Genomic DNA, 22,749 nt, shown 5'->3' on the forward strand with positions numbered 1-22,749 from the left:
TAATCCTCTTACACTCCCAACGGGAGGCTCTGTTTATCTTGTAGTTTTGCAAGCAGGACGCTAAACACAAAGGCGAACACCTTGTCCGCTTCGCCGACTTGACCCTCCTCCTCTGCCCTTCACTTCATTTATGAAGCTGCCCACTTCACTTAGCAAAAAAAACAAAACAATTTGTATTCTTTTTTTTTAGTCTCGCTTTAAAGAGAGTGTGAAAAAGTGTCATTCCTAGTCAATGATGCATTGCCATGCGTGGAAAAGGCCCTTGAGGTTTTGAAAAACAAGCCACAGATGAGGGCAGCCCGACTGGCTTGTCTGGTATTTCTCAATGGGCGTCGACCGACGGGGGCTCCGCGCGCTCATTCAGCTGGGCGCACCTGCGCGGCACAAGGGCGCTTCCCGCACGAGCGTGATGATGGTTTCTGTTCTGAAGGAGAAAATGAAAAGAATACCCACGCTAACTAAACAGAATGTGATTGCAAAGAGCACAGGCAGTGTTAGCGGCAGCACAAAGGGTTTTAAGGACTTCGTGTTACGGAGGGAACCTGAGGAGGACGATGGAAGCTTTGACAACAAGGAGATGCGTGAGTACTGAGCGTCTGTCTGGAACTTCAGTTTATTAGCTGGACTTGGGAGCTGCGGATTTTTAGGGATTGTTTAATAACATGACAGAGCGAAACTGACAGGGGCTGTGCATCCAAAATAAAACAATTAACCCACACTTTTACTGTTTAGGAAACTTCTGACCAACTTTTTTTGACCTGGAGTGGGTGCTGTGTAGTAAAGTATGGGTGGCAGTACATCAAAAAGCCCGCATGCACCTGCTGTCCCAAATTCAAGACCTGATCCCGACAATAACGGGCAGGGTCCAATTAACCGTTAAGCATAATAAGCGCATAGGGCATCAAGGGAAGTGGGGCACCACAGAAATTTTCCATTGCTGGATTTACCATAGACTATATGGTGGAAACTGCAAATGGTGCTGCTGAACCAGGTTCCACAAAAAAGGGCTTTCACATTAAATGAAAAAAATTACATGCATATATTATATATATATTAATCTTGGGAATACAACAAAATTAGAATCTGGTAACACAATCCACTGAGACTCATGTGGTCGCTCTTGTCTTGGTCAAGTCAGCCGTCACGTTCAGTCATCCACTGATAGTGAGTGCAGCTCTTATATATATGTGTGTGTGTATATATATATATATATAATAATAATAATAATAATTCTTTGCATTTATATAGCGCTTTTCTCACTACTCAAAGCGCTCAGCAATTGCAGGTTAAGGACCTTGCTGAAGGGCCCAACAGAGCAGAGTCCCTATTGGCATTTACGGGATTCGAACCGGCAACCTTCCGATTGCTAGTGCAGATCCCTAGCCTCAGAGCCACCACTCCGCCATATATATATGGGGCACTGTTGCTGCCTGATCTGCAGTACTTAATCCGGCTCTGATAATTGGGCACATTGTCATGGAGTAACCAAAAGTTGGACACCACTGAAATGACAGTGCACAATGTTAATATTAGGTAGATAGATTGATAACTGTTAATTTTTACAGAAGCTTATTAAATAAATGATAATAATATATACACAGGGTGAGTCAAAATTATGTTAATATTTGAATATGGCGGAAACAATTTATTCACAAAACATACTTCATATGTGCAAGATGATTTACAGGAATGTCTCAACTTGTTTGGGGATGATGTTCAACACATGTAGCATATTTGGCACATAAACTGTCCACAAACAATTGTATATAAGTATATATATACATAGCAGTACCATTAGTGTTAACATAATTTTGACTCACACTCACACCTGGAAGGACTGGGAGAGGGATTACGCCTCCTCCGGACCATGAGAGAGCAGCCACCCTGGTTTGTATGGTGGCCACGGGAACAGAGCATGGAAGCTCAACCCTATAGGGGCCCGTGGTCACCGCTAGGAGGCACCCTGATGCCTGAGAAGCCCTGGATGTCAGCACTTCCACCACTCCTAGAGGTGCTGGCGGAAGGAAAACCAGGGATACCTGGAGTGCTTCCGGGTGCTTGTGTGACACTTCCGCCACACCAGGAAGTGCCGCAGGAAGCTCATCAGGAGGCACCTGGAGCACGTCTGGGTGGACTTAAAAGGGGCCGTCTCCCTCCATTCGTCAGCTGGAGTCCAGTGGAAGAGGACAGAGCTTAGGGGAGAGGAGTGGAGGCGGTGAAGAGAGGCATAGAAAGAGTCCCGAACTGAGAGTGTGTGGTTTTTGTAAATAGTTGACCAATGTACAATAAATGTGTGTGTGGATTTGAACCATCGGTGTCTGCCTGTCTGTGCCCGGGGCGGGTCTCCACAATACATATATATATATATATATATATATATATATACACCAGAATAACTAGAAGAAGAAAGAAAGAAGTTCATACCTGGTAGTTAGTGATAGTGAGGCATTATAAAGGTGTATTGCCATTATTTAAAGGAGTCCCAGCAACATTTCTTGACACATGTCTGCTGAATAATTCATTGGCTGAAAGCCCTCAGTGTTGGTGTGTCACAGAGAAGATGCACAGCATTGTTCATAATGGCACTCAGTTTTGTTTTAATTCTCTCCTCTATTACACCGCCAGGGGTTTCAGAATGCATTCCATAACTGAGCCCATCCTTTTAATTAGTTTGTTGATTCAGCGGACCTGTCTTGAAGTGATGTTGCTGATCACACTGACCATTACAGAGCCGTAGAGGATGTCACTACTCACATTAAAGGAACACAGTTGCCTAAGAAAAACAGAGTCTGCTCTGCCCTTTCATATACAGTTCCTCTGTATTACGGAACCAGTCCAGCCTATCTTTGATATGGACCTTTGTAAAAGTGCACCACATCCTCTCCCTGAATAGTGACTGGGCGTAGAGGAACTTTCATGGGGTGAAAGTCAATAACCAGTTCCTTGGTTTTGCTGGTGTTAGGCTGCAGACAATTCTTTCTGCACCAAGAAATAAAGTTCTCCATCTGAGTCATCTTTTCTGTCTCATATTTCCTATCAATCCAGTGTTAGTAAGAATGAAACTAAAGATAACATTTGGGTAGAACTTGCCAACTCCATGCAGATTATTCTTGATGCGTGTCTGTCTGGCTGTGTCACATATACTGAATATTTTTTTTTTTTTGTATGTGCAAGTTCACTATGTACTTTTTGTGTCAGCCCTCCTTTTGGTTTCGGGTGACTGAAAGGAATGTCTGCGTATGCCTCACTCTTTCACTGCCACCTGAGGTTGTATCTTGGCGTGGTTTCTTTCCTTTAGTATGATGCATGCCAGGGAGCAATTAAACCAACATATGGCAAACCAATTCTATGAGCCTGACGTTGCGGTGATGTTTTTAACCTGTCATACCTATAAACTACACACACCCTTAGTCCCCAGGCATCCTAAATGCCGTTGCCTCCCTTACAGTTTCATGGGTTTTGGGTTATTTTCTTGCATTTTGTATCTGCCGATATCCTGATTCAACAGACATCTGTAAAATATGAGCAGAATCATACCATATCTAACAGAGTATGCAGCACAACTTCTTGTCCAAGCTCTGGTCTTGTCACTTCTCAACTACTGCAACTCTCTACTGGTTGGAGTACGGACATGTGTCAACAAGCTGCCACAGATACTTAAAAATGCACGTCTGGTGTTTAGTCAGCTGAGGCGGGCACACGTCACTCCTCTTTTCAGATCACTACATTGGCTTCCTGTAGCAGCACTTAACAAGTTCCAATCCTTGATGCTTGCCTGCAGACTGGTCATTAGATTAGCACCTATATACCGTATTTACTCGTGTACCACACGCCTTCATGTAAGATGTACACCCTAATTTTTACAAAGAAAATCACGAAAAATTGTGTACGACACGCGTTGTGATTATATAGGAAGAGTTTAGGGCACGTTTTCTGCGAAATGCCCTTCTGTTTTTGTTGCATGACGAAAGAGTGAGCGAATGAGGGAGAGAGAGAGAGAGAGAGATAGAGCCCAAGCAGAAGAAGTAAACATTACAGAAAAAAATTTCCTCGTGTATGACATGCACCTGATTTTCTAATGCTAATTTTCGGAAAAAAATGTGCGCGTGGTATATGGGTAAATACGGTATACAGAAGCACTTGTGAAGCCCTATGCTTCTTCTCAGCTTCTCTAGTTTGCTGATGAACAGCATCTGGTGATGCCACATCAGCATGGTATCAAATGTCAGTCCAGAGTCTTTCCATGATATACCGTATATACTCAAATATAAGCCGAGTTTTTCAGCACCCAAAATGTCTACTCTGTATTTTTCTAGCTGCTGCTATAGAGAGCTATAGAGAAATAAAAAAGAGTGAGCAGTACCTGAAAAGATTCATGGGATAGGGATCACTACATAAAGTTGCTATATAAACAAAAACATTGCATGTGTGTGTTTCCTTTTAATTAATAGCTTGACAACCAATCAAACAAATGCTTTATTGCAAATGAGTTTTAGTTAGGGTGGCACGGTGGCGCAGTGGTAGCGCTGCTGCCTCGCAGTTAGGTGACCCGGGTTTGCTTCCCGGGTCCTCCCTGCATGGAGTTTGCATGTTCTTCCCGTGTCTGGTTTCCTCCGACAGTCCAAAGACATGCAGGTTAGGTGCATTGGTGATCCTAAATTGTCCCTGGTGTGTGGGTATGTGTGCCCTGTGGTGGGCTGGCGCCCTGCCCGGGGTTTGTTCCTGCCTTGCACCCTGTGCTGGCTGGGATTAGCTCCAGCAGACCCCCGTGACCCTGTAGTCAGGATATAGCGGGTTGGATGGATGGATGGATGAATTGTATTTCATAATTATAATGAGTGGCCATTAGTTTTTGCTTAAGAAAGGAGTTTTTTTTTTCAGGTTGTTTACTTTAAAATGTAATAATCCTTTGTGTATGTCACACATGTATGAGACAATCAAATCTCAATAAATAAAGTACATTATACTCATTGCATGCAAAGTTGTGTTTATGTGAACATTTCTAGGGAAGGGGGTCCATAGCATTCATCAGATTCTTAAAGGGGTCGGTGACTCAAAAAAGGTTAAGAATCACTGACCTGGGCAGAGTGACTATTCATTGTAGCGTAATCTCTCAAGGATACAAAGCCTCATTCATTTTAAGACATTTTATTGTAAGAGTAGTTAAGTGACTGTGATTAAAATTCAACAGACTGGGCTTGCCAGGAGGGACCCCCTCTTAAAAGTAGTGCAAAATGTGTTGGGGGAAAGGCGTTGCCTGACCTAGTCTGTTATAAGGTGTGCGAATGCCTTCATCCCATCCGTGTCAAAAGCCTTCACACACAATCGGATTAACTGTTTATCTTTGTTGTAGCTGTGAATGAGGCCTGTTTGTCTCGCTGTAATCAAAGTGCAGAAGCCCCTGGGGGCGAAGTTTGTGCAGCAAAGAAGGATCAGGCATACAATAGTGGAATAGTCACTTGAATAAAACAAGCCCTTTGTTCAGTTCCAAGTTTATTCTTATGTAGCAGAAGACAGCACAGCAAGGCTCAGATAAGTTAGTGTGCAAGCGCCGTCACCCTAGGACTTGCACTGAAGGAAAAGCATGAAAGCCTGCTCACCTGTGCTATCTCTATCCCTCTAGAAGTTATTAAAAAAGGTAGACATCTTTGGAGCAGTGAAGCTGCACTGCTAACCAGTGTGCCAAACAAAGGCTCAGAGAAGTTCCGCCTCATAAGTCTACGCACCTGTCAGAAAGTAAATATTGACAAGGCAGAGCTAGTCCTTGGGTTTCATTGTGAAAAACAGATTTGCACAAACACATTTCGGATTTGCATCCGTGTTTGCATCTGCCTGAACATTTTCATTCATTTAAAGCAGAATACAGGAGTATTAAACAGGAGTATTAAACAGGAGTATTGTACAGGAGAGTTGCACTACATCAGTGCTCCCCAAACTCGGTCCTGTGGACCCCCTGTGCCTGCAGGTTTTTGTTCCAAGCAGCTTCTGTTTTTAATTGGACTCCTGGGCTAATTAAGTGACGTGTTATCTCCCAAGTTCTGTTCAATAAAGAAATTAGAAAACCAAGTTTGGTAATTAAAAAAATATATATAATTAGGGTGTTTCATTTTTCCAAAGATGTGATTTTCATATGACTTTGCTTACGCCCCGAGTCTCAGTGATGTAAAAGATATATATGCCAAATTTCAAGAAGATTGGATAATATTTAGGGGTTGCACGCATTGATCACTTTTATTTCAAACTAGTGAAATTTGTAATATTGAAGTGCTTTGTACTAATGGGCTTCTCGTGTATTTCTTTCATCTGTTGCAGGTAATATGCACTTAAAATTGTCCTCTTCACTAAACAGTTGAATATTCCTCAACGAGAATTGAAAGGAATGAAACGGGTCGCACATTTTGTCAGCCTCATATATGTTCGCTTTTAGCACAAGGCAATTGTAAGTCGATGGGCTCCAAAGAATGATTTGGATATGCGACAGCTTCTGAGTACTTACCCAGATGCAGACGTCAATACAAGTGCTCTCACAGTTGCTAAGGGACACCTTTGGTATCTGTCAGAAACAAACGTAGGATTGGCTTTTTTGGACAAACGTATTACTCCAGGCCCGGCCTTAGGCATAAGCGAAGTAGGCGACCGCCTAGGGCCGCGGCGTCCAGGGGGCCCCGGATCGATGGTGGCCAGGCCCCTGGCCCGCCCCTCCCCTCGCATGTTTAACAGTTCAAACTGGCTAAATTGTAGCAGCTAACTACTCCAGGCGAAAAAGGGACGCAGGGTGATGACCTCGTAACGTTACAAGAAAACGTCACCTTGGTCTAATTTTTACGCATTTCGCAGAGCTTCCAGGGGGCCCCTGGACCCCCCTTTTGCCTAGGCCCCATAATACCTAAGACCGGGCCTGATTACTCAGGCTGAAAAGGAAAATATGACTAAAAATTTAGAACCCAAACCTGAGAAAAAGGAAATGAAACGATTTTTGAAGGAAAAGACCTGAGCCACGACGTGACAGAATACTGCAGTGATTCTCTAAGAAGCCATGTGAACGCTCTTAAGGTGGTCAATGATACCGCAGAAAGAGGAATTGCTCTGATAAAAAAGTTTAACGAATCGGTCCGGGACGAACAACAAAAACAATTCTTGTTGAGGGTAGTCAAGCATCACAGAAAAGTCGTCACCAAGCGAACAAAAGAAGGGATTGCATCGTTCAAAGTTGATTAATATAACACGTTTTGCATACTACCTATTAATCTTAGTGTCTAGTTTTAATATTATTTTAAGTTTGTGATTTCTAGTTTTCCCAATTAAGTAATTAACATTGAAAAATCATATTTTTTGCCTACTTTTACAAAACTGATCAAAGTGTGCAACCTCTAAATATTATCCAATCTTCTTGAAATTTGGCATATATATCTTTTACATCACTGAGACTCGGGGCGTAAGCAAAGCCTGCAAAAATTTTACATTTTATTTTTTGCCTTAGAAAATGAAACACCCTAAATATATATATTAAAATGTACCAAGCAGTTATATGGGAATAATATGTTTTTTTCTTTTTAACAATATTTTCATCTTGATTTTCATTCTTCTTTCCTAGGTGTTCTAATTGTTTGTTTAATTCATTATTTAGTATCACGCTGCTGTGCTTTTCTGAATGTAGCATAAGAGAAAATGGGGAAACCAGCTAATTAAATGAGGTCCGTGTTATCGGGTGTTGTCACTGATTAGCAATCTGGTTGGAACAAAAACCTGCAGCCACAGTGTGCCCCCAGGACCGAGTTTGGGAAACACTGCACTATATAAAAACACACAACTTATAATGACTGCAGGAATACGTTGATAAAATACAGTTTAGACTGCTTTGCCCCATCCAGGTTTGGTTCCTTCCTTGTGTGCCTGACCTGCAGTCCCGAATAGATGGATAGTTGGATGTGTGGATGGTTTAGGTCACGTGTCATCATGGGCTCCTTTGTTTGCTCACTGCTGGTTCCTCTGTGCCACATTTGTTTTTTTTTACTTCAGATAGCCAAAGCTGTAGCATTCGTTCTACCAGGGAGGAAAATCAGAGTGCATGGGTGAAACTGAATATAATGAATATGTCATGAACTTTAAAAGTAATATCTCTCTATTATATAAAAAAAAACTTGGGACAACATGAGACCTGTTCAGGGAGACGAGACGTGACTTTCTCAGAGAGACACTTTTACGTCCCGCGAGACGAGACTTTGTGCCAAGAGATTTAACTGCTCCTGGGGCCGGAAATAAAAGACAAAGAGTAGACGACAAAGTAGAATGTCATAAAGAATGCAAAAACGTTGGCGTGATACACATGCAGAGCAGGTTAGAGATAATGGAAGTACGAAAATTCGAAAGTCTCAAAAAAATGAGAGTAAAGATCGCATTAGTGCAAACAAACGGGAATTATTACTCGGTGAAATAACGGAGATAGAATGGTGTTTGAGGATGTCTGGGGGAGAAGAGAGACAAGGCAGTGAGACAAAAGGACAGCCGCTGTACAGGCTTTTAAACTTTCGAAGCGCCACGCGAAATGCAGATCACGCGGTACGGCAGCAGCACCAAGCCAGCAGCTGATCGAGCAAAGAGGAGGTAAAAAAAACAAAACTGTATTTGTTTCCCATTGTATCACCGTTTAAGAGGGGGTTTCGGAGGACCGACCGCGTCCCCCCTCTTCAAAATGGCACGTAGCACAGCCGGGGGTGGTGGTGGTATTGTCTGGGCGAGCGAAGCCCTCTAGTAACCTTAAATGAAATGACATGTTTATTTCAGATGCCACACTGTTAATAACAAACAGCCTAGATATTAGTTTCAGTTTACTTTGTGGGATGGGTTACTATCCTAATGAAAGATTCCAGGATGTTTGTAAAAAGAAATTTTACGCTTCAGCAGACATTTTTAAGCCAGAATGTACATTGATGTCTGTCCTTAATCCCGGAAAATAAACGGAACTTCATGGTGGATAAATAAGAAACTCAAAAAGTGGTTAAAAAGGTTATTAGGAAGGCCATAAATGTTATGGAAAAGGTGATAAATGACCCCAGTTGATTCTTTCAGCATTTTAGTAGTGAAAGTGGAGTCCATTAAGGGAATGTCAAGGAGATAATTACTGATTTGGAAATTATAGGAAGACAAAAGCTGCTTAGATTAAATGGGCAGAAACCTAACAAATCAAGGTGTCAGATAACAGGAGGGCTTGTGTGTACACATACAGTATAAACCATTGATATTTATGTTTTGAAATTACTGCACACCATGGGAATTCCTACAGATTTTAAGCTAACATATATTATACCATTATATATACAGTAGTGCCATGAAAAACATATTTGCCCCTTCCTGATTTCCTATATTTTTGCTTATTCATAACGTCTAACATAACATCAAGCAATCTTTGCAAAACATGACTATTGGCAGAGTTTCTTTGTGGCCTTTGTCAATTTTCGTAAAACATTCGACTGAGTTGGTCGAGCTGCCCTGTGGGACATCCTGATGGTTTGCGGGATCCCCTCAAGGTTGCTGGATATCATGGCCGGCCTGTGCACTGGTACTGTGAGTGCTGTGCAGAGTGGAGGCAGGACCTCAGCGTTTTCCCAGTTGTCTGGGGTGTGTTTTTGCTCCTACTCTGTTCATTGCTTGCATAGATTGTGTGTTGGGCAAGGATGTGGGGTCTTGCAGCTGTGGGGCATCTGTTGGTGAAGAAAGATTCACGGATCTTGACTTTGTCAATGATGTTGTGATTTACAATTTATTTTTGTATAGCCCAAAATCACACAAGAGGTGCCGCAACGAGCTTTAACAGGCCCTGCCTCTTGACAGCCCCCCAGCCTTGACTCTCTAAGAAGACAAGAAAAAACTACCAAAAAAAAACCCTTGTAGGGAAAAAAAAAATGGAAGAAACCTTAGGAAAGGCAAAGCAAAGAGAGAGGCTGGGCGTGCAGTGGGTGTCAAAAAGAAGGGGGTCAATACAATACAATACACAGAACAGAACAAATCCACAATACAGTATAAAAATAAAAATTTTACATGTACGGAGCAGAATTTAACAGTAGATGATATCACAGAATATGATTTGGATTTGTTTAGAGTCCTGGAGACCTCGGCCATCAAGCTGCCTCCCCCTATTGGCCATTCCACAACTGAGTCAGTACTGGGCCAGCCAATCCGATGAAAGGACCCCTCTACCCCACGATTCATGCGACCCTCCATCAGAGATGACTTTACCTTAGGCAGGCAAAACAACTTGGCAGGTGGGCCGTGGCACCAAGTGCCACATTTGAGTACCGAGAAGAGAAACAGAATAGGTGAGGGTTAGTAACAAATTCTAACTATCATGTTACTTATGTTTTAGTGCTAATGACTAACAACGGGCCTTTAATGACCTCTTGGGCACAGCCATCAGCAGTGTGTCTGTCTGCGGAGAGAGTGTTGACCTTCTCTTGAGTGAATCTTTGGGTTCCTCTCATTTGACTTTGTGTTGTTCATGGAGTCCTGAATGAGGCACATTACCTGCATTGTGAAGGAGTATCAGTTATGGCACTATGGCCATGTGGCGCGTTTCCCCGAGGGTGATCCGGCTAGTAAGATGCTCATTGCTGAGGACCCGAGTGGCTGGACCAGACCAAGGGGTCGCCCACATAACACCTGGCTGCGGCATTTCCGGAGGGTGGGACTGGACCAAGGGTCTGCCTGGGGGGTTGCCAGCCAGGATCCTGAGCTGTTTCGTTGTGTGGTTTGTGTGTCAACACTCTGTACCAGTGCATACTCTCCACCCTGACCTGATAACATCTACAATAATTGCTTCTAAATTCCCAACATATTTAGTAAAAGATAACCTGAGCAAACACATTACACCATTTTCAAATTATCATTTGATTTATTGAGAAAAAAAGTTCACCAATGTGAAAAATTAATTGCCCCCTTAATACTTGCTTTTGCTATCTTTAGGAGTAACAACTCCAATCAAACACTTTGAGTAACTCACTCTTTGGTATCTCTGTGGAGAAATTTTGGCCCACTCTTCTTTACAGAATTGTTTTATTTCAGCTACATTGGAGGGTCCTCAACATTTAAGGTTCTGTGACAAAATCTCAACGGGGTTCAAGTCAGGACTTTGATTAAGCAACTTCAAAACCTTAATTATGATTTATTTTTTCTTCAGCTGTTCACTTCCTCTTGGAATTCGAATTGCACATGGACTTGTTATTGTGCTTTGAATTTTTGTCCTGCTGCATAACCCAATTGCGCCGATGGCTAGACATTCTCCAGTACCTTCCAGAAGAACGTTGAATTCATGCTTCCCTCGATTATGGCGAATCACTTGAGGCCCTGGAAAGCAGCAAAACATCCCCAAACCATCACATTATTTACCACCATGTTGGACAATGTGGCTGATTTTCTTATTGTGGAAAGCTGTGTTAGCTTTACACCAGATGTAATGGGACCCATGTCTTCCAAAACATTTGTGACTAATGAGTCCACAGAACATTAACCCAGAGTTTTCAGGAGTAATCATAGTTAGAAGGTCCTTTATGTTCCACTTGTTTAGTAGTGGTTTTCACTTTGCAACTCTCCCATGGATATCATTTTTGCTGTCATTAACTGAGCTGAAGAAGGTCCTTAGAAGTTTGTCTGGGTGCTTCTGTAACTCTCTAGATGTGTTTACCGTGTGCTTTTGGAGTAATTTTGCTAAAATAGCCACTCCTGGGCAGATTTTCCACTATTCCAAGTTTCCTCTGTATGTAGGATGATGGCTGTCACGGTGGTACACTGGAGTTCCAGGGTGTTAGAGACCGCGTTGTAAAACTCCCGACTATATTTAACTTTCATTCTCAGGTCTGTTAGAATTTCTTTTGATGGAGGCATGATGTGTTGCTTGTTGTGACCTTTTAGCCAACTGCAGAATGCTGGAAAAGCTCCATTGTAGTGATGTTTAGATTCAGTAGGACTGGCAGCAGTTAAGTTTAGGTAGTCGTGGGTTGATTGAGTGACTAAGGGACAAATTACTTTTTACGTAGGTCATGTTGGTGTTGGTGAACTTTTTTCCTTCAATAAATCAAATGATTATTTCAAAATACTCAGATGGTCTTTTGCATTTAGTCAGTTTGGAGATCAGAAACATTTAAGAGCAATAAATAAGCAAAAATGGGGGAAATCAGTCGGAAAGTGTACAGAACCTGCACCTCACCACACACACATCCAACTCCTAGTCTCACATTACAGATAGCTTTAGTGTTTCTCCCAAAATGCAAAACACCTCCCCAGGTAACTTTAAATTTACAAATGAACATTAGCTTAACATGAATCATAAGAAAATTCATGAAAACGTCCTTTTATTATTCAAGTGTCATATTTAGGATAAGGCGTAACAACTCTGCCATATCTCGTGCAGCATAGTCATTGTCACAGCATAGTGGCAGGGAACTGCTTAGCAATTGTTTGATCCTCCAGCACCGTTTAACAGCATTGAACCGAGGATCTGAAATCGAAGGTCAACTCTCTACCTCTGCCTCGGCTTGGATTGGCTTTGGTTCAGACACCGGCAAAAGATGCCAAGGATTCCTCCTGCACTCGGTCCCTTAAGTCTCTACAGTGCAGGATCAGGAGAGGCTCATCGCAAATTCTTTAAATTAGTCCGACCGTATCACGCCCTTTGTTGGTTTGTAACCGGACCGCTTCACAGTTATGCAGCTGATAAAGTGGTTTGCTAGCTTCATCATAGTACACATGCTGCACTTTTCTTTAATAAGTGGGACGTGACTGTAGCAGTGACATTTGATTTTGGTTTCAAAAGATGTTTGCTAATAGTTTGAGGTACTTTAGACATGAACTTTGTGCAGGTGAACCCATTGTGTTGTCCTGAGATATGTTCTGGAGGATCAACAGGGTTAGAAACAAATCAGATTCCTCTTCTCTTGTGGTTTCAAATAAACTGTGGCATTTTGGGCAACCCTATCAGCAAAGTCATTTGACTGTGGATACTCCAGACTATTAGTACTATGAGAAAAACCCGTGATTTTGCAAAATTATAAAACAATGACTTCTAAACTAAGAGCTGTTATCTGACATAAGTTAAGAAAGGAGTCTTTGTATCTCGTTGACTACAGTCTGTGACAAGAGATTGTTCACTCTATCAATCTTAAACCAACTGTGTGAAAATCAGTCAGCACCAGGAAATGCTGCTTGTTCTGTTTAAAAATATCATTGTGTCAACCTTGGACCATGGCAATTCTGTGAAAGATAAGTATGTAATGGACCCTTCTGTTGGAGTGGCTTCAGAACATTACATATCCTACAAGACTGCACAGTTCCTTCAGTGTCTTCTGTCAGGGTCAGCCAAAAATAACATCCCATGGTTACCTGTGCTCCTGGGTGTCCTTGATGCAGTATACTCAGGTACTCCCTCTGAAATATTTGTGGAACTACCGCTCTGGTACTTTTCATGACCACAACATCCTCAATGGCAAGTTCATCTCTAAATGGTGTGGCGGATGGCCGGGACACCCCTTTGACACTGGGACCAGGGGAGCAGCCATGGGATGCACACTACATCCCATGGGACATGTGGCGGCAGCCCTCCTGGGTGACATCGGGGCCAAAGTTGTGGGACTTCAGGGCTCAGCCCTGTTGGGCTCCGTGGCCACCACCGGGAGGAGCTGCACGGCTTAACAAGCCCCTGTGGGCTGGAATGCAGCCACACCTGGAAGGGCAGGCTAATTAGGCCAATTACCACCTGGAGCACTTCCTATGTAAGGAGCCTGCAGGCAGTACTCAGGGCGCCAGAGTGGGGACGACGACGACGATGACGACGATGATGATGATGACGATGAAGCTGCCTGGGAGGAGTGGTGGAGGAAGTAGAGTGTGTTTTTGGGTTGTAACAGATTGCGTATTTGTCCACCTCTTGAACCCTCAGGTACCACTCCAGATACTGGATAAAAGTCCAAGACTGTTTTATTTTCTTTAAGCACAGTGCACAAAGCACCCTCCACTCCACACTCATATACACAATAAACTCTCAATAAACCAATCCTCCTCGCCCAGACACGTCGCCACCCTACCTCCCAGCTCAGCTCAGTGTCTGGGCTTTCCCACAGTCCTTTTATACACCCTGACCCGGAGGTGCCTCTGTTCCAATACCCACAAGTCCGTATTCCTTCCGGGTCAGCGTAAACAGTTCTTTTCTTCACCCCGGGAGTACGACGTTTCTTCCGGTCACGTGACTGTGACGCACTCCTGGGTTATAGGGCACGCAAGAGCCCACTAGCCCCCCTACAGCGACTCCCGGTGGTCCCCAAGGTATCCAGCAGGGCTGTGTATAGAAACTACAAAGTCCATGAGGCCCTGCTGGAACTCGGGGCACCATCATGCTGTCCGGAGGGGTCCTCCTAGTGGCCTGGGGGTGGCGACCGGAGTCTGTAGCCGGTCGTCCATCACAGGGTGTTTTTCTTTTGGTGTTTTTGGGACTGTGTAGGGGGAGACGTTCCCCATGGCTGAAGAAACAAATAAAATCTATTCATTTATTTTTACCTGTGCCTCCATTGTCAGTCTGTGTCAGGTCAACGCCTATATAGCGCCTTTTCCACAATGGGAAGAATGGTTTTGCATCATTTATCCTGTCAGGTCATTCATACCTGCTGAGACTACTGACAGTTTGTAGTGAGCTGTCTTTGTGAGTATTCTAATGGAGTTCCTGTAAATGATCTGGAGAGATCTCTACATTGTAGGACCATCCACAGAAAGGTATTGCAACAGCAAGTAAAATAACTGCAGCAATTCAAACATCACTTGCTGCGCTGCTGTACTGCTGTGACTTGCAATATATGCCATTGCTAACAATAAGGGATTCATGCCAAGATGCGGAGCAGGAAATGACATCAAGAAGAAGACATTAAAAAAATAACAATATGAAGACTTCTTTATGATTCAAAAATGCAAGCACAAAATATCATTCATTCTGCATATAAGTAATATTCACAACAGAGCCTCCCTCCTAAGGTGTAGGTTCAGAATGAAACCATCCAGCTTCTCCATGTTTTGAGATTACAAACACCTTGCAAATAGCTTATACATATCATTTTATAATAATAATAATAATAATAATTCATTACATTTATACAGCGCTTACAGGAAAACACTCATATTATGAAATTTGGCCATTTTAGAGAAGAGCGGCTGTGTGCACTGCAACAATGCTTGTCCTCGTTTCCAATTTCACCCCCAGGGCCGTGGATTACTCTCAAAAGACAAAGTCACAATAAACTGTTCAATGCCACGTGTTTGCTATTATGCTGATTGACTTACATATTCAGGTGAGAACGTCTCCCAGGAAGGCCACTTCTATCACACAAGCAAATAGAGCACACCGTGAGAAAAAAAGTATTAGGAATATGCGATAAAATGACGATTTGCAGATCCCTTTGTTGTCACAAACGTGTGTTGGCATCAGAAAGTGCTGTGCTTTCTTATACTTAAACATTTGCCTCTTCAGACAGGACAACGTCACTTAACTTGTGAATTTCCCATTGGGATTAATAAAGTATCTATCTATCTATCTATCTATCTATCTATCTATCTATCTATCTATCTATCTATCTATCTATCTATCTATCTATCTATCTATCTATCTATCTATCTATCTATCTATCTATCTATCTATCTATCTATCTATCTAAGTTTTAAGGCTTTAATTTTCTGGTGATGCCTCATAGATTCTATTATAAAATGCCAGGGCTGGCTATGTATTTTATTTATTTATTTATTGAAAACGCTTAACTTTAGAACACAATTTTGTGTGGCAAATGCATATGTACCATGTTTATAGAGAAATAGCTTTGCCTTGAAAAATATTGACCTTATCCTTTAATGCGACATGTTAAAAATAAATTTCTTTAAAAAGAAAAATGTTAAAAAGTTACCAAACTGGTGAAAAACAACTTGCATGTGATGAATCGTTGTTTTGGCAGTTATAGAAAAAAAAATAAGTGTAATTTTGGACATTTTGCATACGATTTTCTTATTGTTTATTTCAGTTACTGCTAATATAGTGGTGTCACTGCAGTGTGTTTGGATTGTGGGTATCAGTGTGTGCACCCCATGTGTGTTAGTGATGGTTACAGAAAACAAATACTGTACTAGGTGTTTTGAAAACTCTTTTCTATGATTATTTCAACCAGGATTTTGAATTAGAGTTCTGTTTTTTTATTATTATTCTTGTTATTACCATAGTTATTTTCACTTCACCTGTTTGTTGTCTGGTACAAATCTTGTAATCGATATTTAACCCACTTCCTATTGTCCACATGACTTGAAATTTTGCACACTTACTCACTTCCGATGACAATACATGAATCAATAATCAGTTTCACTAATTGATTAATTAATCCATGTTAATTAAGAAATGAAATTTTCATATGAAGAATAGTTCAAGATTTCACCAATAGATGGCACTAGTAACGGATAGAAATATTGAAGGAAGTGTTAAAACATCCATCCATTATCCAACCCGCTATAACCTAACTACAGGGTCACAGGGGTCTGCTGGAGCCAATCCCAGGACACAAGGCAGGAAACAAACCCCAGGCAGGGCGCCAGCCCACCGCAGGGCACACACACACACACACACACACTTGGGACAATTTAGCATCACCAATCCACCTAACCTGCATGTCTTTGGACTGTGTGAGGAAACCCAGGCAGACACGGGGAGAACATGCAAACTCCACGCAGGGAGGAGCCGGGAAGCAAACCCGGGGCTCCTAACTGCGAGGCAGCAGCGCTACCCACTGCGCCACCGTGCCGCCCAGTGTTAAAATATTGATTACAAAATTGTATGCCCACCTCATTCACTCACCAGCCTCTGTTCGAGTCGCTCTACCTCTCGCCACATGTTGGAGTTCTCCTTGCCCCGCTTAGCTAGTAATACCTGTTTGTTCAACAGACATCATCTAGAGAGTGTTAAAGAGTAATGTTTGATGTTTTTGAGAGAGAGATCAGATCTGCGTGTGTTTTAGACGGTAGCCAGAGATATCACAACCTCGTGCTTTTCTCCCATCAGAGCTAAATACCATCAGATACAGTGCCAACGTTTGACGTTGCAGCGTACCTACCTTTCACTCAGCCAGAATTCTTTTTTTTTATTTATTTTTAATTGATTTTTAAAGTTTGTCCTGTTTCACTACTATGTGGGTGGAGCTGCAGGGGAGAGCTAGTATATTAAATATACAAAATTAATACCTGAGGGGAATTGTGAGTAGACTGCGATGTACTGCCACCCTGTCCAGGACTGGTTCCTTCTTAGTGCTACTGGGATAGACACCATTTCCTCCTAATGCCACATTCTGAAAATGGATGGATTTTCTTATTTTTAATAATTTGGTAGATTAACTGAGTAGATTAACTCACTATTTTTTAAATATTAAATTAGTATTATTGGTAAATGCACATCACTTACTATTCTTTCTGATTTTGCAGTTTTACAAATTGAGAGGGATTACATGGAAGCTGCTAAGAGGAACGACGTAGCAACAATGACACTTCTTGGAAAGAACGTTAACCACAATGCCAAGAATGTTGTGAGTATATGGCACTGCATGTTCCTGTGATGATGTGTGTTTTTGTGGTTACGGAGCGGACAGCAGTTGGACTGTCAGGCTTTTGTCAGCAAAGAACTTGTCTGCAGGTGTAAGAACTTGGGACGCCGATCACTTTAACTAAAGAGCCCTTTGTAATTCAATATCTGCAGGAAGTTGTCACTGGATTGTATTTGTTCAACATTAAAGTATTCATTAAAGAAGTGCTAGCAGATTTTAAGGTTGGTACTAGCATTTTGTGAACAAATAAATGACGTATTATCATTACACTACAAATCACAAGATGCAGAAGAGAAATGAATAAAATGATTTTCAGCCTACTAACAGTGTCTGCATACTGTACGTATTATTTGTGCCATTCTCTTCTATTCTATTTCAATTAAATATAAAGTTATGAACACACAAGCACAAGCTGTGAAAAAATCCATTTATTTACACAAGACCCGAAACGGCAGCTACCAGTAGTTCACGTTCAGTCCTGGGGTCCCATGTGCTTGCAGGTTTTACTTTTGTTCCAATTAACTTCTGATTTTAATGACACTCTTACTTTAATTAAGTCAGATGTCATTTCTAAGGTTTTTCTTCTGATTATCTATCTATCTATCTATCTATCTATCTATCTATCTATCTATCTATCTATCTATCTATCTATCCATTTTCCAACCCGCTGAATCCGAACACAGGGTCACGGGGGTCTGCTGGAGCCAATCCCAGCCAACACAGGGCACAAGGCAGGAAACAATCCTGGGCAGGGTGCCAACCCACCGCAGGACACACACCACACACCAAGCACACACTAGGGCCAATTTAGAATCGCCAATCCACCTAACCTGCATGTCTTTGGACTGTGGGAGGAAACCGGAGCGCCCGGAGGAAACCCACGCAGACACGGGGAGAACATGCAAACTCCACGCAGGGAGGACCCGGGAAGCGAACCCAGGTCCCCAGGTCTCCCAACTGCGAGGCAGCAGCGCTACCCACTGCGCCACCGTGCCGCCCCATCTATCTATCTATCTATCTATCTATCTATCTATCTATCTATCTATCTATCTATCTATCTATCTATCTATCTATCTATCATATAGTACCTTTCATCTATCTATCTATCTATCTATCTATCTATCTATCTATCTATCTATCTATCTATCTATCTATCTATCTATCTATCTATCTATCTATCTATCTATCTATAAATTTCTGATGTCAATCCAGAAACTATAAAACTAGGTTTGCTAAAATGTTATTTGAACTGTGGCAGACGACCAGGGACCTTGCCCCACCGGGACGCCTGGAACAGGGAAGGACCGGGAGAGGGGTAATATATTCCCCCGGATGCAAGAGGGCAGCCCCCCTGGATATGGTGCTAGGAAGCTCAGCCTTATGGGGGGTCTGTGGCCGCCACCAGGGGGCACCTGGATGGTTCCTGAGCCAAATAATAATAATAATAATTCATTACATTTATATAGCGCTTTTCAAGACAACAGCACTGCCACCCACACCAGGAAGTGCTGCCGGAAGACCATCATGGAGCACCTGGAGCACATCTGGGGTGGGATAAAAGGGGTCGCCTCACCCCATTCGGGGAGCCGGAGTTGGGTGGCAGTAGACGGAGCTTGTAAGAGAGGAGTGGAGGCGGCAGGAGGGAGAAAGGACAGAGCTGTATTGTGGTGATTTGTGCACTGTGTGTGTTGTTGACAAAAAAACGGTCCGTGTCTGTCTGTCTGTGTCGAGGCTGATCTTTCACAGAACATAGCAAGAATTTCTGCATCTTACATCATAATAGTTTAATGATTTTTATCTTCACTTTATAGATTTTCAATAACTCATGATGTCATTATTTTTAATTAGCTTGCTAGTTGGTATGACACTGAAGTTGCCGCAGTCTTGTTGTCCACGTTGCTTTATTAATTGTGTTGCATTATTAATAATTATAGGGAGAAGAAAACTTGAATTAATAGGAAAATGATAAAAAGAGTTGAACATTATGTTAAAAATACAAGAATTTTAAAACGTATTAAAAATCTAAATCTCACACTACTGTACTTTACTAAATGTAAAATAAAGACCAGATACTTAAACAGTGAAATCAATTAAAGGTAAAATGACTTGCTGATTGTGAAACCAAAACCCAGGGGTCCCCAGGACTGAAATGAGTAACCACTGGCATACAGCAATTTTGTACCATATTATGTGGAAAAGAACGAAAGCTTATACAAATGTGTATTTGGACAGATCCATGATTCAGTTAATGTGAAATAACATATTTAACAGTGTTATACTTGATGTATTTGTTATAAATTAAAAAAATAAAACACACAGTGGAGATACGTAGCCATTACACTGAAATGGCTTGAGAGGTAAGTCCCCTCCCTGTCTGATTAATTGTATTAACCTTTGTGCTGCTGGCTTTGGCCACATAATTAAATGTGGTGAGTATGCAGGTCTTTTTTCAGCATTACTCAATTGATAAACATTTACTGAATATAATGTGAAATTACCCAAATTAAAATAATGTAAACACACTGTGATGGCAATAACAGAATACCCCACCATTCTCAAACCCACTAAACCCAGTCCAGTGTTGCCAGGAGCCAGCAGTGGAACACAGCAGTGAACAGCCCTGGATGGGGTGCCAGTCCACCACAGGACCCACTCACACACCCACCCACTAATATTCACAGAGGGCCACAAGTTCATCTGGCACACAAAACATTTTAGATGTGGGAAGTGGAATGAGTTCTTTTGTAATTGCGGCGTGTTACATAACCCTAATCTATACAGATATAATATAAAAAGGCGATACCCCTCCCTTAGTGATATGGTGGTAAGAAATCACATAGGAGAAATAACTTTGCTTTGTTTAATGACGGCTTATGTTGAATAATAGATGAAGGAAGCCAATGGCAAGAACCCAGTTCGGGAGTCGGGGCCCCAATGTGTAGAGTCTGTCATTTTCGTTGCTGCGCTGGAAGGATTTTCTGGATCGGATGACGTTATCTCCCATCTGTCCGTCGGCTTCAAAGGTGTGCCGGGCAATGTTCCAAGGCTTTATACCCTTTCTTGACGGGCAGGCCCTTACTTAGGTGAATCATGCCATTCCCACAAGGCAACAGAGGACACACAGAAATAGCGCACGTTGCCCATTTCGCAGTTGTCTCTGTCTTGTCTTCTAATGCTTGCCTGGCAGTTCTAAATCTGTGTCCACTGTGCACGTGAGCAGAAAGAAAAGTAGATTTCTAAAATTATATTTGTGTAGAGGACAGTGACATATTAAACTTATGTTACAGGAAGAAAATTGCATTACCCAGAACAGCACCCGCACAAAGCCGTGCTGATAGAAGCCTTTCCTTTCTCCAAAGTTGCTGAGTCAGATTTGAAAATAGTAGTTACAGCTTTTCATTTTTGCCTGCATGTGATTTACAAAAACTTGCTGTATAATATTGGCAGCCTTAGAAGATTTTTCGAATACATGTAACATAAGATAATCTATGAAAAACCTACACTAGTCTTTCCCTAGCAAATCATTTTTTGGAATTTAAGCCAAAAGGAAAGGAGCACCACATTATGAAAACAGGCTATAAGCAAACAAGCAACATTCTTTGTTACTCGATTACAGAGGGTCTGATTTAAATGTCAGGTCTGAAGACTGAGACTTGGTAAACATTTGTTAGACTGTGGACATGGCTGAGGAATCTATCCCTGTAAATAATTGCCATAATATTTCATGTATCGACTGACAAAAATCGAAGGGTGTTTAACACACGTAAACCACTTTCACACATGCAAGTTACCCCAGAGTTTACTGAGAATTCAAGAATGAACGATGCTTCATTAAGAATCCCAGATTTCAGGTCAATGACAAAGCCAGGTACAACGTGTATGATATCACAACAGCTCTATGTGCAGTCATATGAAAAAGTTTGGGAACCCCTCTCAGCCTGCATAATAATTTACTCTCCTTTCAACAAAAAACATAACAGTGGTATGTCTTTCATTTCCTAGGAACATCTGAGTACTGGGGTGTTTTCCGAACAAAGATTTTTAGTGAAGCAGTATTTAGTTGTATGAAATTAAATCAAATGTGAAAAATTGGCTGTGCAAAAATGTGGGTCCCCTTGTAATTTTTCTGATTTGAATGCATGTAACTGCTCAATGCTGATTACTTGCAACACCAAACTGGTTGGATTAGCTCGTTAAACCTTGAACTTCATAGACCGGTGTGTCCAATCAAGAGAAAAGGTATTTAAGGTGGTCAATTACAAGTTGTGCTTCCCTTTGACTCTCCTCTGAAGAGGGACAGCATGGGATCCTCAAAGCAACTCTCAAAAGATCTGAAAACAAAGATTGTCCAGTCTCATGGTTTAGGGGAAGGCTACAAAAAGCTATCTCAGAGGTTTAAACTGTCAGTTTCAACTGTAAGGAATGGAATCAGGAAATGGAAGGCCACAGGCACAGTTGCTGTTAAACCCAGCAGGTCTGGCAGGCCAAGAAAACTACAGGAGCGGCATATGAGCAGGATTGTGAGAATGGTTACAGACAACCCACAGATCACCTCCAAAGACCTGCAAGAACATCTTGCTGCAGATGGTGTATCTGCACATCGTTCTACAATTCAGTGCAATTTGCACAAAGAACATCTGTATGGCAGGGTGATGAGAAAGAAGCCCTTTCTGCACTCACACCACAAACAGAGTCGCTTGTTATATGCCAATGCTCATTTAGACAAGCCAGATTCATTTTGGAACAAAGTGCTTTGGACTGATGAGACAAAAATTGAGTTATTTGGTCATAACAAAAAGCGCTTTGCATGGCGAATAAGAACACCGCATTCCAAGAAAAACACCTGCTACCTACTGTCACATTTGGTGGAGGTTCCATCATGCTGTGGGGCTGTGTGGCTAGTTCAGGGACTGGGGCCCTTGTTAAAGTCGAGGGTCAGATGAATTCAACCCAATATCAGCAAATTCTTCAGGATAATGTTCAAGTATCAGTCACAAAGTTGAAGTTACACAGGGGTTGGATATTCCAACAAGACAATGACCCAAAACACAGTTCGAAATCCACAAAGGCATTCATGCAGAGGGAGAAGTACAATGTTCTGGAATGGCCATCACAGTCCCCTGACTTGAATATCATTGAAAATCTA

At 42.0% G+C, this 22,749-nt stretch overlaps 1 protein-coding gene across 1 annotated transcript in view; it reads left to right on the plus strand.

The window, feature by feature from the left end:
• The first annotated feature begins 255 nt into the window (after positions 1-255).
• The window catches only part of ankdd1b (ankyrin repeat and death domain containing 1B), an 84,179-nt gene continuing 61,685 nt past the window's right edge, over positions 256-22,749 (plus strand). Inside the window, exons 1-2 of the mRNA XM_028805692.2 lie at positions 256-581; positions 17,485-17,585. Coding sequence (XP_028661525.1) covers positions 326-581; positions 17,485-17,585 — 357 coding nt within the window. The 5' untranslated portion in view covers positions 256-325. The remainder of the gene's footprint in view (positions 582-17,484; positions 17,586-22,749) is intronic.

The sequence above is a fragment of the Erpetoichthys calabaricus genome, chromosome 7 (assembly GCF_900747795.2).
Source record: "Erpetoichthys calabaricus chromosome 7, fErpCal1.3, whole genome shotgun sequence".
Lineage (NCBI taxonomy): Eukaryota > Metazoa > Chordata > Cladistia > Polypteriformes > Polypteridae > Erpetoichthys > Erpetoichthys calabaricus.